This window comes from Anarrhichthys ocellatus, unplaced genomic scaffold (assembly GCF_004355925.1).
Source record: "Anarrhichthys ocellatus isolate YVR2014 unplaced genomic scaffold, GSC_Weel_1.0 scaffold29, whole genome shotgun sequence".
Taxonomy (NCBI): Eukaryota; Metazoa; Chordata; class Actinopteri; order Perciformes; family Anarhichadidae; genus Anarrhichthys; species Anarrhichthys ocellatus.
In genome coordinates, this window is record NW_022280059.1 from 2,514,680 (window position 1) to 2,532,201 (window position 17,522).

A 17,522-nucleotide genomic window follows, 5' to 3' on the forward strand; every position below is an offset into this window, starting at 1 on the left:
ACAATATTTAAAACACTCAGTAGACCGACTTGCTCTCGGTAAACAAACAAAACAAGCCTACTAGGGTGTGTGTGTGTGTGTGTGTGTGTGTGTGTGTGTGGGGGGGGTTAAGAAGGACTAAGCGTGTCTTTGGAAAACAGCAATAACACATCTGCTTTTGATGCTGTGAATATACAAAAATTTGTCATTTCATGGACGCTAACCCCAGTGCGAAACGGGGGAAATGGTACAGGTGATGTGTGGTGGTTTTTCTTTTTTTTTTTTTTTTTTTCTCCGATACATCTGACCACAAAATTACAAACACTTACCACCTGTAATCATGTCAAACATTTAACTCTCAATTCTCTGGTCACTTAAAAATCATACAAAAAGACATTATAAAAAAATAACAAAAATGGCAATGGTCATTAAAAAAAAGAAAAACAGATCGCATATCCAGTGTAGGACTTTCACAAGTGTGCTCGGCAAAAACCTCAACCTGCATTCTCTTTTTACACATTTAATACATTTATAACATGAGGAAATACACAAAAAAATAATATTACACCAGTACTGATGGACCTCAGTCACTTCCCTGGACCCGCGTGTCTGTTACGACGAGTCCACGTACATACCTTAGTTCGTACTCTTTGCCCATTCTCCCGATGGAACTGATACCAATGCTGTCATGTTAAGAAGTTGACGTCGCTAGCACTTTAAATAGACGCTTGATTTTTCTAATTGAGATTAGTTGGATGATGTGGTGGTGGGGGGTGGGGTGGAGGAGTCAGGAAGGGAAGGGGGTACTAGGTAGAGCAAAAGAGGAACGGGACTGTGAAGGGTGCAGTTTGATGAATGGGAGGGCGGGGAGTCATGACGGGGGTGAACGGTGCAGTGGAATGCAGATATGGGGGGGGGGGGGGGGGTCGAAGGGTTTGGTTTGGTTGCTGCATGCCACTACACGTACCACTCTTTCTTAGAAATGACAGAGCCGTCGGTTTGAGAGATCATATCGTCGGCTATCTCAGGTTCAGGGTCATACTGGAAAGCCAGAGTCCGCTCGTCATAATCTCGGCTCTCGCCCTCGTCCACAGTGAAATAGGGCCTCTTCAGGTCCTCTTGCTCTCCGTCAAAATCACGCTCGCTCGCCTCGAACCCCCCGGGGCCGCTGATCTGGGCGGGCTTCTTCTCGTCGTCCGAGTCGTCCGGGTATTGGAGGTTCTTGGGGATGGGCGGGTGAGCGGGCAGGCCGCCGGCTTTGCTGTACCCGTTACCGAAGACGTGTTTCTTGGTGCTGTAGTCCCCCTTGAAGGTGCGCTGGCGGCGGCGCAGGAATACGAAGAGCAGTATGGCTGCCACACCCAACAGGGCCACTCCCCCCACAGCGCCCCCGATGGCGGCACCTGTATTGTGCACCTCCTGATGAATCTCTTCGCCATCAGAGCGCGAGTTGTTAGGGAATTCTGGGTAGGAAAAGACAGATGGAAGGGAGTGTGTCAGTGCTCTGGTGGGAGGAGGTGCATTTGTGCAGGTGCAGATTTTTTTTTTTTTTTTTTAGGAGAGATGAAGTAAGGGAGACAAGGACGGAAAAGCAAAGGGAAAAGGAAGGACCCCCGGCCCCCACCCCCAACCCCAGAGGAGCCCTCACCGAACGTGGCAAGGCTCGGCTCATTAACAGTCGCATGCAGTTTCAGACATGGAACAACACAACACCATCAGAGAGTAAAACGGCTGGAGAGATTGAAAGTGAAGGATGTTTGTCAGTGTGCATTAGCCATCATTTCTTCTTTGTTTGGAAGGCAGAAGAAAATAAGACAGTTTAATCAACAGAGCTGTGAAAGAATTCATTCATGATTGTGGCCTTTCAGTTAACTCTTTCAACTCCTTGGGGGTCTTCACACAAGATCAAAGTAAGCACATTGGATGACACACTCCAGCATTAAAATAGTGCAACATGACATGTAGCCGACTTCATCATCGGTGTAGCGGTAATGAAATGAAAGAGCACTGCCAGAGATGATTAAACAGCAGCCGAGCATTAACATCATCATGCATCAAGGGATCTGATAAGCACGAAGCTCCTCCATTCAGGCAGCAGAGCACACAGCAGAGAAGAAAAAATGTAATAAAAAGGCGTACCGCTCAGTAAAGAGAAACGTCTCAGATGAGTCAAAGGTGTGCTCTAATCTAGAGTGACAATGACTAACGGCCCGCTAGAGACAAACAATAACTAAGAGGAGAGAGGCTGGGTTTTTGGCCTTGTTTTAAATTCAAAACTGCCACGATGTGGAGCTCAGCTGAAACATCCCATCCATTACACCATTTTTTTAGAGAGCACGCAGCCTCCTCACGGGGAGGCGACGACGCTTGTGACGAGCACAGTTGTTGCTTATGGTAAATTCAGAGTGTTGGAAAACCGTGTCTCTTACACATGCCTCGCTTAAAAAAAAAATGCAAAAACGTGCAAAGCTCCTTGAAGCGCAGAGATGGAAACAGACGTCTACTGTGAAACGTGATCAAAGGCTCGAGGTGCGCAGGTAGCGCTTGTCTAAACCTGCAGAGCAGAGGCACGTTAACTTCAATGGCGCAACGCTGAATCCCCAACAGAGAGGTGGTGGTGGTGGTGGTGGGGAGGGGAGGGGGGGTACAACAAGGAGTTAAACCATCTATCTCCTAAACAAATGGTGTGGGAGAGAGGACTGAAAGTAGGAGAGCGAAGCGGTGAGGAAGAAAAGAATGAAGCGTCCACGTTCACGCCGGACAAACCACACACTCGACGAGGCGAGGCGTGCGCACGAGGCACAGAAAAAGATTTACTGCTTTTGATACTGTTTCTGCCTGCTGCTGTACTGAGTTATGACCATGCTGTTATGACACGTCACAATCTAGCGAGCCTAGATCTTAACGCTGCCCATCAGCTGTCTTCTCAGAGGGAACATCTTTCAGGATCTGAGCGAATCGGTTAGATTTATTGAACTTTAACACCTTAAATGCAACACATTTTACACCGTTTATGGGATACTATTATATTCCATGTACACGATTTGGATTTGGGAGATTGTCTGAGAGTGGAGACTAATCAGAATCGAGCCAAAATGAAGGTTTATCTGAAGCAATCTGAAATGTTTCGAGGAGATATTAAATTCTCTTTGCAAAATATCCCACATGAGCAGAAAATTATTTTTGTAAATGATTGCCCTCCACAGTTGAATCAAAACCATTACATTCGATTAGAACAGTTTTTTTTATTATTTCAGTGGAAACGATAACTCTCCGCATAACTTGCAGAAAGAGGAAGGCATTGGGCTCGGCAGAGGAGACGCCGAAGCCTTCCCCTCTCCTTTAATTACAATGGCACTCTCTCAGTCCAAAGCAGAGACCTCCCAAACACAGTCTGCTCTTCCTCCTCGCCCGCTCTCCCAGGACCCAGGCAGCAAAGCTCTCCAATTTCTAAAGCGGTGCCGGGCAGTCTCAAATATCAGCTCAGGTTTTAATCTGAACACCTAATGGGATTATTCAGACACAGGCCTTCATTACACACATGAATGAGAGAGCACAGCCAGGTCACCCCCGGCCTCGAGCAAACACATCCTCCCAACGAAGAAAATCCAGAGGATTGAGGGAAGTGGAGAGAGAAAAAGGGAAAAACGTCCTGCTGTAATCCTCTCCTCTACCATTAACTGTCTTCCTCTGCTCGGATGCGTCTTCCCTCACATCGGTCCCTTTATTCAATCTTAATTAGGCGGCCCTTTGCCTTGCATTTTCTGAGGTTGCCAAGACTCGATATTTACCACTTAGAGAGGTGAGAAACACAAGGCCAGAGCATTAAAACTACAGAACGAGTGGCGGTAAAAGAACATGCGGCGAGCCTTCAAAGGCACTCTCCATCACCTCCATTTTTCTATAAGGGATCAGGTGACACCACCTCTTGACACCCATATTTGAAGAATGTGAGTGTTAACGATTTAAGACTGTTCGTATAAACTGCAAACATGAAAGTAGTTGTAAACATTCAGGTATTTTTGTGGCTCTTTGGCCGGCACGTCCACCTCAGGAGGAAGCTGACGTACACCGAAAAGGAAGAATTTTATGAAGGTGTTTTAAGATGTTTAACTGGAGGGATGGAAGGGAGGAGCATTGACGTGTTCAGGGTGGCTATACCTCCGCGCTACTTTAAAAGCAGAATAGGAGCTCAAAGACGCCCATCGGATCACTCCAGAGGAACACACTGCTTTTATTTTGAAACCCAAAGAGGCGTGCATTTGCGAAGAGGAGTGTTCTACTCTCGTGACGTTACCCGGCGCATTTCTACTCCCGCGCTCACCCCTCCACAAGGTCACAACAACGCACCACCCTCCCATTCAGCTCACTGGCCTTCATGCGCACACGCACACACACACACACACACACAGATAACAAGAACGGCAAGAGATCTCTCCAGTGTGGCGGCTTTTGTCTCCTCCGTGTACTCCGAGTATGTGAAATTAGAGTGGCCATGGTGCAAACTAATCACATTAACAGAAACACTAATAATAAGACACATTTTTTGAGATGGCCGGGTTGCGCAGGGGCGTTTGACAGCACGGGGGAGGGGAGGAGGCGTTATACCAGCGCGCGCCGTCGCTACCGGCAACACCTGCCAACAGATAGATAAAAAAGACCTCAAAGCAGCACAACAGCCCTGATACTGTTCCGGGCAAACAAAAGGCAGCGTCTATTAACGCCACGCTGGAAATATGCAGATAGCGGAATAACCTTGAGTTGCAATGACTAAAATGAACTATTGAGATTAATAGGTGCCAAGATGTGCTATAATTCAAAGCAAAGGCGTGATAGATTTACACAGGCAGCGGATACCGTGAAATACCGCAGCTATTTGAACGCTGCAAACCCACGCTGTTTCGTTTCACATTAATCACACTATTTTGAAACACTCACATTTTGACTCGATCGAGTGGATGATTTACTACCTCCCGAACATTCTACAACTCAATGAGTGTTCTCGTTTGTGTTTAACAGGAGTGGGTCTTTAAGAAAAGCAAACCGTAAACAATGTGGCACACGAGAGTAAAAAAAAAAAAAAGAAAGCCCGACACCTTTTTGTGGGAATGACACATTCCAGTGTGTGTGTCATATTTGTGGCTTCAGAAAAACAACACACGCATTCTGAGCGTTTTTTTTTTTTTTGCATTTCAGTGTAAGCGACAGTACAAAACAACCAGCAGCAGCAAACATTCAAAGACTGAAGGAGGGGAACGTCTGAAGCAGAAAGGGGCTTTAAAAAAAAAAAAAAAAAACCAACAAGGTAGAGAAAACTGTATCACAAGTGTGTCCTGCAGGTACTGTCTTTGGGTGTGCTCCAGTCAAGTCTGCACACGACAAAGAGAAGGAGAGAGGCAGGTACAAACATTCCTGAGCCTTAGCGCAATCACTCGGACAAGGTGTTATGACAGTGGCTGGGAAAATGAGAGGGGATTTCAAAGAGCGGCACGGGGAGTGGTGCTTTAATGTGACTAAATGAGGAACAAGCTGCAGACAACAGAGGATGAAAAGAAAACAGAGGGCTACTCAGAGTTTGAGGAGCGGCAACAAGGAAGGGGAAAAGAAAAGAAAAGAAGATGGAGCGAGGGCCTTAGAGAGGCTTTGGGGAGTGACAACGGCAAACAATGGCATAATGAATGGGTGAGGACGGGGGGGGCAATCGGGGAAGACGCATTAGTTCAGTGATTCCAACGATCCTCATTACTCCCCCTGTCTGAATGTGCCAGTGGTCGTGAAGTCATGGAAATGTAATGCTGCCACAACGAATGAAAGCTCATCACTGACGGGAATTTAATATGCTGTCGGGGAGCCGAGGCGAAGCCCTTCTTCACCACTCGCCTCCCGAATATCTACTGCTTTCTTCACCGTTTTGTCAACGGATTCTCTTGCCGCTATCACTGGCTGTACAGAGGCCCGAGCTTTCCTCACGTGTAGGTAAATGCCACAGACACACACTATCGTCCCCATGTCGTCCCCGACTCTTTTCTCCAGCTGGTGACCGAGGATTCCCCGACATTTACAGTCTCTGAACTACGTCTGGGGCGGTTCATAGTTGAAATAATCAACTAAAGTCTCCACAACAAGAAGCGCGACCAAGATGACAAGTTAGACCACATCAATGTTGTTAAGCGCCGGAAACTAGTTGTGTTCCAAAAGACTTGGGGAAAGCGTGTTGTGTGCTCTTGTTGATGCAATATGCTCATTTTGTGCTACACGGGTTGTGATAATCACTCTTAATACGCCTTTAATGAGCAATGAATATTTACACCGGCATCTAAACACCAATGCTCTTTTAAGAATCATGTTTGCACATGAGGTACCATTATTAATGCATCCCTACATTTCCCTGCTAGCCCGCATGGGGCTGTGGTGCTAAGTGGAAGCGCTGTAAGGATGACTTATTGGATCAGCGGACAGGCAGCAAACTAATCGGCACCTTTGGAAGGCGTTAAGCCAGGGAAGGAGTGGTCGCGGCAATGTTTGTTGACCGCGCCATCCCACCCTCAGCTTCTCCCCTGTCCTTTCCTCGTCATATTTTTCCTCCGTCTCCTTGTTGTTATTTTGGAGCTGTGTGTGTGTGTAATGAGTGAATCACCACAAAGCACTCTGGAGCCGGTGGTCAGGCCCTGGGACAGCGTCTGACCTACTTCATCAGGCTCTCAGGGAGGCGTGACAGATCCAACACCACACTGGGTGGACAGCGAGGAGGAGGAGGACGGAGGAGCAGAGATGGGCCGAAGGGGGCTGAGCCAACCCCCCACCCCACCCCTGCTCCATCTGTCCGCCACATCCCTCTCCTCTGGATATCCTCCGGAGAGCTGAAACAGCAAGCCGTGCAGAAACAAACCTTGAGATAAATCACCGCGATCTCGGCTGCGCCGCTCTCACATGCCCTCCCCTGGTGACATTTCCATTTTGCTCCCACAGCCGGGCTATGTCTCCTTCTCCAAATAAAAAAGAAAAGAAGTCCCCTTTACACAGTGAGCATCCCCTTCCTCCTCCTCCTCCCATTTTATGCGAAATGCAGCCACAATGTCTCTCCCCCCTCAGTGCTCTCCCGGGCACAGCGCAGCGCAGCAGAGGCTTTATGGGGCGGCCTACGGTGCGCAAGCAAAGGAGCGGCTCAAGCTAATGTCTCATTTGGATAATGAGGTGTATTCTTGGCAGGATCAGAGCATGGAGCGGACCCTCCCATAGTGAGGACGGGAGGTGGAGTGGGGGGGCTAGAGAGCCCCTCCATCAGCCCGCAGACCCGAATCCTTCTGGGGTTTGTAGACGCCTGATTGAGAAGCTCAAGGGCGATGAGACCACGACGTCGAATGAGTTCCCCAACCCGCCCTGCGAGCACGCTTGTACTAGGAGTGAGGGCCGCAAATGATAAACACGATATGCACATGATATATATACGCGCGTGGCCTTTGGATCTATGAATAATGCAGGCAGCAATGTGAGACGGCGACACTGCAAAATGTGGTATAGCGCGCAGATTGAGACAGACTCCAGCGTGACAGGCGAAGACAAACAAATTTCACATTGCTGGGGGAGCCACTGCAAAGCTGACATCATAATGTCTCTTGTCTTTGTCAAGAGGAGAGAAAGGAGACAAATGGCTGCGTGGAGCGGCGCCGCTGTTAGATGTCAGCAACGTATGGCGCGGGCAGTCGTTTCATTCAAGGGTGCTCCCGTCTCGCACGTTTTATCGCACGGAGCAATTCCGCGGAGAGAAGAAAACGACGGACCCTCGCAGTGATGGAGTGGGCGTCTGTTTCTCACCTGATAACAATGAGCCGTGCCATCAACACCTACTGTTCTTTGCAGTTTGCCGCGTTTTTGTTTTTAGAGCCGCCACGGACAGTTTGGGAGCGTTTTGGGGGTTCGGCAGCCGTGCTGTAAGAATTTCTAGTTGAAAATGTTTTTTTTGCCGCGACAGCCACAAAGTCTCCCTTCAAGTCCCGTGAAATGGTACCATCACGTCTTTAATGTAATGCATTTAGACAGCGAGGAACCATTCGTAAGTATCGGAGTAAGTTGAGCATTGAGAGCAGGTTTAATTTGACAGGGCGGGCTAATCCTCAAACCATCTGTGTCACTTCTTTGGAAAAGAGAGGAAAACCAGAGTGTTTTTTAGAAAGAGCATCTTGTAAAATGAAGACTAACGAGGCCAATAAATGTCTAATAAACAATACATGTCTGATAAATATCTAATTGTAGCTACAGATATTTAATTCAAATCTATAATGTGTGTTATACATCCAGCTGAAGTCGCAATACGTTGTTTTTTTCCAGACAATATATAACATTTAATGTAACATATCCTGCTCAGTCATTTTAATTTATGCTGAGAAAAGCTCCCTCTGCCGCTGCCAACAACTCGCTGCTGCTTTCCTGCCAACCTGGCGGCAAGCATTTGGAATCATTATATAGACACAGCTAATGTTCTAGGCGATGGCCTCGTTTGTTTCCGTTGCACATGTGGAGCCAAACTAAATTTCAATTGGGGAATAAACTGTGAAAAAGTCCAGGTAGGTCCTTTTTTTTTTTTTTTTTTTTTTTTAAAGAACATCAGCCCCTCTCGCCTGCAGCGCGTCTCACCGTCTTTGCTCGTTATTGTAACACGGGACTTGTGGAGGACAGAGGAAGACATGACAAGCAGTGAACACCAGGAGTTGACACCGGCTGTTACACAGAGCCATGTAAACCGAAACCTGCCCCCCCCCCCACCCCACCGCACCGCTCCCAGCTTCTTCTGTTTTCCTGGGAGCCCGTTTCTGGAATCCTCATTACCTCTTCAACTAAGCCCCCCCCCCAAAAAAAAAAAAAAAAAAATCAGACCCACTGAAGCATCTCCTTCGTTCACATGGATACCTTTATTTATTTATATTTCCATTGGACTGCCTATGTTTTATTCATCTCATTTTCCCCGTGCGGGTAAGATATTCCCCCCCAAACTCTTCTCTATCAACTTCATTTGCTCACACGGGAGCGAACTATCGCTTGTTCAGGCGAGCGTGAACAGATGTCGGCGCCGGTCGCCCGCGCTCAAAGAAGGATCCGTCCTCGCGCTTCCTTGCTAAATTGATGAGAACGCTCTCACTCCATCCAGTTTAACCCGAGTGGTGGAGCCCTGTAGCAAAGCCGACTTCACCTCGGCTGTCTGAAGCAACTCGGTGCCTCAGCTGCGACGAACTGCGATTAAAGTCGTGGGAGCCAACGCGAGTGGATTCACAGAAGAAGAAGAAGAAAAGAAGAAAAAAAAAAAAAGGGTTCGCACACACTGGCCTGACCCTGAGCTACTCCGATATTATCCTTCACAGCTGATCCCGCTAATGCGGGAATTATGCATTGTCTTTCACTCGGTCCGCCCCCCCCATCTCCATCTCACAAAGATTAGCGCTGTGTGTGTGTGTGTGTGTGTGTGTGTGTGTCTGCAGGGGGGGAGTCAAGGTTAAAAAATATCGAATCAAGTTGAAAAGAAGTGTGTAAACAAATTTGTTCGGTTGGTGAATGTGCAGTTTCACTGAAGGGAATGTTCCCGCAAGGCACATAACTGTGTTCTGAGAGAAAACACACACACACACACACACACACACACACACACACACACACACACGCACACACACACGCACACGCACACACACACACACACACACACACACACACGTGTCCTTTCTCAGGGGTGATAACGACATAATTGTAAGGCCATTCTGACAAAACAGCCATTCATCACGTCTTATTACGTGCTGGAAAGACATTTAAGATGGCAGCATCGATTGGTTTGGAGCGTGATGGTGGAAAAGCTGATTATCTTAATGAAAGAGATTTTTGCTCCTTTAAGTTGGGGAGGATCTTTGAGGCCTCCTCAGCTGCAGTATTCCACTGTTTCGACTGACGGTTAAAAGCTGGGTTAGGGAGAACGAATCGTCAAAAATAACTTTCATTGCGAGGCCGTTTAATTTTTTTTTTACATGGCCTCCGATGCCCGCTAGTAATCGGCTGATTAATCAGATCCGACGACTTGTCAACTTTCCCTCAGGAGATTTCTGAACTGAATGTGAGTGAGAGAGGTGTTCGCCAGGAGGACGGCCATCACATAAGGCTCTCTCACCATAGATACCTCCTCCTTCTCCCTCTCTTCTCTTTCTGATTCTTTCCCTCAGACTTCCTCTTTCACCTCTCCTTTTTTTTCTCCGAGACTGAGGATTGATTAAAACAGGAGAGTGGTTCATTCAATTCTGACAAGCGACACCATATCTGCAGAACACATGTCCTTGGAGAAAGCCGTCTCGGCCCATGTGACTTACCGTAGTCGTTGCCATCTCCGCAGCAAACACCATCCCCCAAACTAATTGAAACAAGGTGCCCCGTGGCCCCCGCTATCTGCCGAGGTGACAGTTACGCAGCTCCCACAAATCTGTACACGCAAAACTGAGGGGCTTGATTAAAATGCGCCTTCCTTAAGTGCTCCATCAGTGTTGCTTCCCAGTGTGAGAAAATAGCTTCTTTTTTTTCTGCGATACAAACAAGTTGTCACGGATATTTTATCTTCCTGACACTGGGAAGCGGTGTCGGTCTCCCTGGCAGGTGTATATTGCTGTGTCAATCTAAAGCTGAACTTCAAAATGAAAACAAAACACGCTACGACCAAACCCATGCATAATGCAACTAGCAGCAGTGCATTCCGATACATTCTAGGTCTTCATAGTGATAGAACAGCGCGGGTTTGTCAGTGCTCGAGTGCAGCTTACTGCTGGCTAGAAAAGGCCAGCGTCATTGACTCTAGAAACACAGAGCTCTCCGGACTGCCTCTCAATCCAAAACCATTTAAATGTGCCCTCCAACGTGGGAAAGAAAAAAAACATTTCACGTTCAGCACAAGTCCAGAAATGGTCAGCTCTGGTTGCTCTGTAAACCGGTGGACAAAACGCGCTGCAGCTGTCGCCTTGGTCACCTTCCCTCTCTGCAGAGAACACTTAGCTAGCATTACCGAGGGCCGGTGCTGCAGCCTTGAACAGCAGCCAGCAGCGGGGCTCTCTCACCTGCCTCGTCTCAGCCGGGGCCTGTCTGAGGCTGTTGGGAGGCACAAAGATGCTCTTTGAAGTTAATGAAGCATCAGCTTATTTCTTTACCTCTACCACTGGGTCATTACGCGACGCCAATGTCAAGGCTGCACAGAGCACTTGAAAGAATGAGAGGGGGGGGAAAAAGCCATGCCCACCCTCAAGTTCACCTCTGACGGTCTTTTTATTCACGTCTTCATAACTGAAACCAAGTCCACCACAAGCTGATGCACTTTCACAGAAATGCCTTCCAAAGGGACACACTTCCTCTTCTCGCACATATCCTCGGAGCTCGATGATGTTCCGTGGCGGTGCAGGACAATATGCTGACAGGCCTGCTTAAGACAGGACTAGGCTAGCATTTCACAACATCAGCAAAGAGCACAAGCGTTGCATGATCCCACTGTAACGTATCCATGTTGGACGTGAGTGAGACACAAAGGGCAGGACAGCTCTGCCCCCGGTTTCTGCCTGCTGCTGCTGAACTCCTCTCTGCAGCCTAAAGCACCAAACCATACTAATGTGTGACACTCAACTATAGCGGTTTGTGAGCTTCTGCAATTTGACTGGGCGCCATTTTGGAGCTCAGGCTCTGTGGGGCGATTCAGGAAAGGGAGGCTGGCTCTTCTCAATTGAACTTGTCACGGTTACTATGGGAACTGGCAACATGCTTTTAAGGCTTGCATGGGACCCTTTGGGAGTGCATCCTCAACAGAAAAGCTGGACTTTTGCCATTTAACAGTACATAACACCACCTGCAGCTACACAGAAATAAGGTTACCAAAAGCGTTCTTCCTTGAGAGCCGAGCTCCTACCCAGAACCCTTTGCTTCTAAAGGACTCTTTATTAAAGAACCCCTTTTATCTGAAAAACCCTTTTTTGGAAGAAAGAGTTTTTCAAAGATTGTTGATATCATGGGTCCTCCAAGCCCAAGCGCCCCCAAAGACTGATTGTGAACCTTGATTGATGAAAGTTCAAATTTTAGTTTGAGACTTCTCTGAGGACCTTTGGCTTAGACAACCAGGACGCATCCTAATTTCATTGTGTTATGGAACTGAACAGCCGGACAGAATTGAAATACACTGCACCACTGAATTGGCAAAGGCTGTGTCATGAAATCTCTGCCCTACAAACTGTGGTAAGGAACCATGAGTGTTGTGGGTTGCGCTGGACAACATCAGCCTGGCCCTTTAAGGAGCCTCTCAAAGCCTAAGGATATGGATCGCATGGCAGAAGGCACACAAGTTAAAGTAAATCCAGGGTTAGGGCGGTGAGGGTGTTATGGGTAGTCCCTAAAATCTCCACCCCCAGAAACTGACTGTGACACCCTGTGTGTGTTCTTTATGAAGCCCTTGGAATATAAAAAGGGTTCTCATTAGGAACCTATGGATGGATTTTTGTTGGTACCCTTAGAAGGTCGAAAGGTTCTGGGTGAAACCATTACAACATAGAAGGGTTCTCTCATAGTATAACTAATAATTTATGTTGGGTTCTAAGTGGAGCCCTCTGAATATGTTCCAGGTGGAAGATTTATGAAAGCTGATATCAGGAAACAAGGCCGAAGAACCCTGTATGGTTCTAGCTAGCACCTTTATTTAAGAGAGCAGCACCCAGCCAGCTTATTTCAGAGGGTACAAAGAGACAACCAAGTGCCTTGTGACATTTAATATTCGGTGTATGTGTGGGCATGAAGGTACATGAACTCCAGATATCAAGGATGGAGTTCTTTCATCGGAAGGAAAAGTGATAATCAAGTTGTCAAGTAGAAAGTGTGAACACTTTTCTTTATTGCAAAATTCTAGGTCTTTGAATGACATGAAATAACTAAGTGTGTTAATTACAGTAAACATGCAGAGCGATCGGAGGCAACGTTTAGCCTACCTCCCGCTGAGACCCAAGACTGTTTTCACAGCTTCAAATAAAATCATTACGTATCCTTTAACCTGCTGCAGAACAACCTGCAAACCTTTGCATGGCTTAAAGAAAACAATGGATAAAAAAAGACTGGGATTCAAATTTTGCATTCAGACTCAATTGAGAGTGAATGTGCTCAGATTATTGCACCCACGCATTGTTCACCTCACTGACTCAATAAAATTATACGGACAAATGATGAGAGTAAACAGAGACTGCGGGGACAATAGCAATGGGGTTTGTTAATTTAAGCAATCAATGAAAAAGCAGAAATAGAAAATGACTTTGGTGGCTTTGTTTTGCCTTTCCAAAAGGGATACAGTACTTAATGCCAAAACAGTGCAATCTCTTTGGAACACAATTACTCAATACAAGCTGGCACTGCTTGATTTCCTGACACTAGATTACTTCCTCACTTTCCTGCTTGATAAGTAAGGGCTGGTCATGCTCCTTTGAGATTTCTATTATCACACTACAAACTCGCCTACTCTGGACAGGCAACTTCTCACAAGGCAGGTAATTACATCACATCCTAACACAGCGGCTTTGTTCTGGCGTTCCCCTTTTACCAGCGGAGAATAACACACTGAGAGAGAGAGAGGAAACAGGGGGAAAAAAGAAATGCAATGACACTGTAAGGCACAGCTGTTCACTTCACACCAAGCGCAGCGTTCCCAGAGACGCAACATGAGTCAACATGCAAAGCAATGCGAGTTAGAACACCCCCGCTTCCCAGAAACCAAGCAGCACAATGAGTAAAGGAAAAATAAAATAAAAAAAATAAAGCATTTCCAGTCCGACCAGAGCAAAACTCCCAATACCACACACACACACGCGCACACGCACACACACACACACACACACACACACACACACACACAGCTGGTACCAATAGATTCCCACAATAGTAGAACGTAAAGCCAATCTCAGATCTGGTATATATTGTAGCAAAGTCTTTGAGTGGAAACTATCGTCTCCTATGGAAGTGCGTGTGTGCCAGCGATTAAGAGGCAGGCAAAAGGGAACTGATTCAGTTTTGTTCAGCATTTTGTCCCCCCCCCCCCAGAAGACAGAAGAGACACATAGAATGAACTCGGCTACAAAGAAGAGGCACAGGGGCCGTTTGGAGAGATGCGAGCTAACTATGACCAATACAGTACCCTCACCTCAAACTAGCCCCCCCGCCTATTTCCTTGATGTTATCTTAGGCACCAATAATAGACTTGCTTTGTGTCACTCCCACACATGCGCCTGGGTGCATAACAGGGCAGGGTGGAAGTGGGCGGCTGTTGTGTTCTCACAGCGTGTGTGTGGAGCTCGGATACACAAACACAGAGGCTTTTTTTTTTGGGGGGGGGGGTTCATCTAACCTGCCACACATTCGCAGCAGGGAGCCACAGAGCCAGCGCAGTTGGGAAGAACAGCGTCACGAAAACAGACGCAATGTGCCGCAATCACGCATGTGCGGATTTTTGTGTTCAAAAGTTGTTGTTTTTTAAGAGGGGGTACTGTATTGATGCAAGCCATGCCAGAGTTACGGAAGAGACAAGAGAACGGAAGCGAACGGCTTCATCGAACTACCTGTGATGTTGACGTCCACGCTGCCGGTGCGAGTCCCGATGCCGTTGGTCGCGTCGCAGACGTACGTGCCGGCCAGGTCGTAGGTCACTGCCGCCTTGAAGAACAGGGTGTTGTTCTTGATCTCCACATTGCTGCTGGGCAGGGAGCCGTTCAAGCTGTGGTAAAAGAGAGAGAGACAGACAGAGAGAGAGAGAGAGAGAGGCAATAATGCAGACACCATAAAAAAAGGCAGAATTACAATAGACCACGGTAGGAAAATAAAATAATAAATGAAATCCCTCTCCCAGGAGCGGCAAAGCAATTCAAGGCGCATGAAAAATAGAGTCTCTAGTGCCAAACAAACCTGGATGCGAGTGTGTGAGGCTGAGATAAATACCAGAAATATTTGACAGTGCTTTATTTCAGCCATCATCCATCAAGTCCAAACAAAATTGTGAGGACAGGGAATCCCAGCAGGTCCAAACAGGTAAGACATAGTTGATGCCTGAGGACACAGGCCTTTTTCTTTTTGGCATGTGGGATACAAAACAGACAGTTGTAGGAGGAGGGAGGGATGGAGGGAGGAGGGGGTTGGGGGGCTTCTTTCCTCTACCCACGGCACAGCACAGCTCACACGGCTGGACTCAAAGCTCGGGGGAGCCGTCAGCAGAGGCAGCTGATCAAGCGATAAATGCAGAATCCACCGAAAAATGCCGAGCTGTCAATGAGAACTGGAGCCCAGTCTCTCTCCCGCCCGAGGTGTTTGTCTTCATGGTCCGCTGTATCTCTACACGGCGCGCTCAGACTTGTGTCCTTTGATCGGGTCAGCACACTTCTGAGGGCGCAGAGCACGAGCACCCGTCCGCGCATGTCATGGAGCCCGGAGGCTGTGGTGCAGGTATCAAATTTCGCGACAATTAGATGTTTCCTGTCGACTTCCCCTTCGAGCAGCTTCATCGGCTGCTCTGAATGGATTTAAGTAGAGTTACAAACGCGACTGTGATGGTATTGAGCGGCGCTCCGGTGTGATCACGGTGAGCTGCTGCTACTGTGTGCGCGGGGTGACATTGGGTTCTTTGAACAATAAAGATGCTGCAAAGGCCTCCCTTCCTTCACTCCCGGGCCTGCTCTCCACGTCGGAGAGACACTTTGAGAACCGCTGGTGTGTGGGAACATTAAAAACAATGTGATGCTCCATTTATTGCAGCCAGAGAAAAACAAAACGACTCTGAGGGGAGATGACGAAGTGAGGTCTCATGCCAACAGCGGCCTTACGCCAAGCACTTGGGCTGGGCTAAGCAGGCTTTCCAGAAGGCTCCTTGATGACAGGGGGAAGTATACGCAGCGACGGGCTATTTGTTCATTCATCTTTTTCGTGAATTGCCGATTAGAAACTGCTGATCCATACGTGGTTAAATCCAAATTATGGCGCGAACTTTCAGGACAAGTCAGAGTCAAAAGCATAGTTGTTTTTTTGTTTTTTCTCTCTCAGCAACAGATCGTCCGCAGCACAGAACAGAAGTAATAGAAAGAGATATGGCCGAGTTGTTTTCCCTCTGCCACCCTGGCGATGCGTTTTGCAATGGAGCTGCAAACAACCCTCAATACAGAACGTCACGATTCAGTAATCAGTTACCTTGTGAGCCTCTATCAAATGCTGAGTTCTGCAAAGCCCAATTGATTTACTGCCGAAATGAAAGGCTGGCTGTGATTCACCACAGATCCAGTGCATTTGTATGAGACATCTGAATGTGCGTGTGTGTGTGGAGCCTGAGGTGCAGCTAAATGAAAGGCTGAAAAACAGCTCGAGAGGGATGCAGATTCTTTGATGACTGGCCGCCCCGCCCCGTGTGCGTGGAGGGGACGGGAGGCGGGGAAACAAGGACACTATGTCCGTCAACCCGCCGTCCCACTGTAAAGTGCACAACCGTGTGTCGGCGGCTTTAAACTTGAATGCAGAAAAAAAAAAAAAAAAAAAAAAAAAAAAAAAAACTGTGGGTGCTTAAAGGCCTGAATTTGAAATATCAATGTTATTCGTTATCAGGTCTAATAAGACAATTCACATTGGCAACGGGCAAAGGATTAGAAGAGATTACAATATTCATTAAAGTAAGAAACAGAGTGGTTTCTGTGCTTCAAACTAACATACAAGTAGCATGAAAGGATGGCGTCTTCAATCCATCAGCCTTCTGTTCAGTTGGCCTGAAAGTGTCCTTAATTTCCTGTTTAATGCTTAATGCAAGCTTTCATTGTCTTTGAGGCGCCGCAGACAATATTTACTAACTGCTTATGTTAAGTAAAAGGGGCAATAAACCTGACTCAAATATAATTTAAAAGGGGCATCCGGCAATCCGTGAGTCTTACGCACAGCTACTGGTGAAGTGAACCAACAGTTCCTTACGTTGGCCTTTAATCGACGTTAATAGTAGAATCACATTTTCCAGATAGAGATAAGTGAGCTAGCTAATTAGCGTGGCATTTGAGGCGATCCCGCTGCAAAGTGCAGCAATGACAACACCGCTTTCTTATGTTACACAACCTCGCCATCTCTGAGCAACTGACGACGCAGCGTGGAGGGAGAGGATGTCTGAGCTCCAATGTTGCTTTTCAGGGAAAGAGAAAAAAATAATATTTCATCTGAAATCTCAGCACGTAAGTAATTGAGTTATTTGTGATCATAAACAACTCTTTGGCCCTCCCTTCCCCCACTTAGTATTCCTGTGCCCACTGAAGACTGCGGTACGCACTTAAAACAGACTCTGCAAATGAGCATGCCCTACAAACAAACATTTCAAAAACAAACAATGAAGTTCAAACTGCGTCCTTGAATGCAGCTCCCATTAACCCATTTTGAGAAATCGCTCTGGCTTTGTGCTCTAGGAAAAAAAAATAAAAATCAAAGATGCACAGATTCTCTTTTTTAAAGAATTGTAGTAGTGTATGCCAAGACTTTCTGCACACTCCACACCA

General features: G+C 47.2%; 1 protein-coding gene across 1 annotated transcript in view; it reads right to left on the reverse strand.

Moving 5' to 3' along the window:
* Positions 1 to 252: 252 nt before the first annotated feature.
* nectin1b (nectin cell adhesion molecule 1b) overlaps positions 253 to 17,522 on the reverse strand; it is a 72,339-nt gene continuing 55,069 nt past the window's right edge. The window contains exons 5-6 of the mRNA XM_031863755.1: positions 14,574 to 14,728; positions 253 to 1,442 (exon numbers count right to left, since the gene is read on the reverse strand). Of these exons, the coding sequence (XP_031719615.1) occupies positions 937 to 1,442; positions 14,574 to 14,728 (661 nt within the window). The 3' untranslated portion in view covers positions 253 to 936. The remainder of the gene's footprint in view (positions 1,443 to 14,573; positions 14,729 to 17,522) is intronic.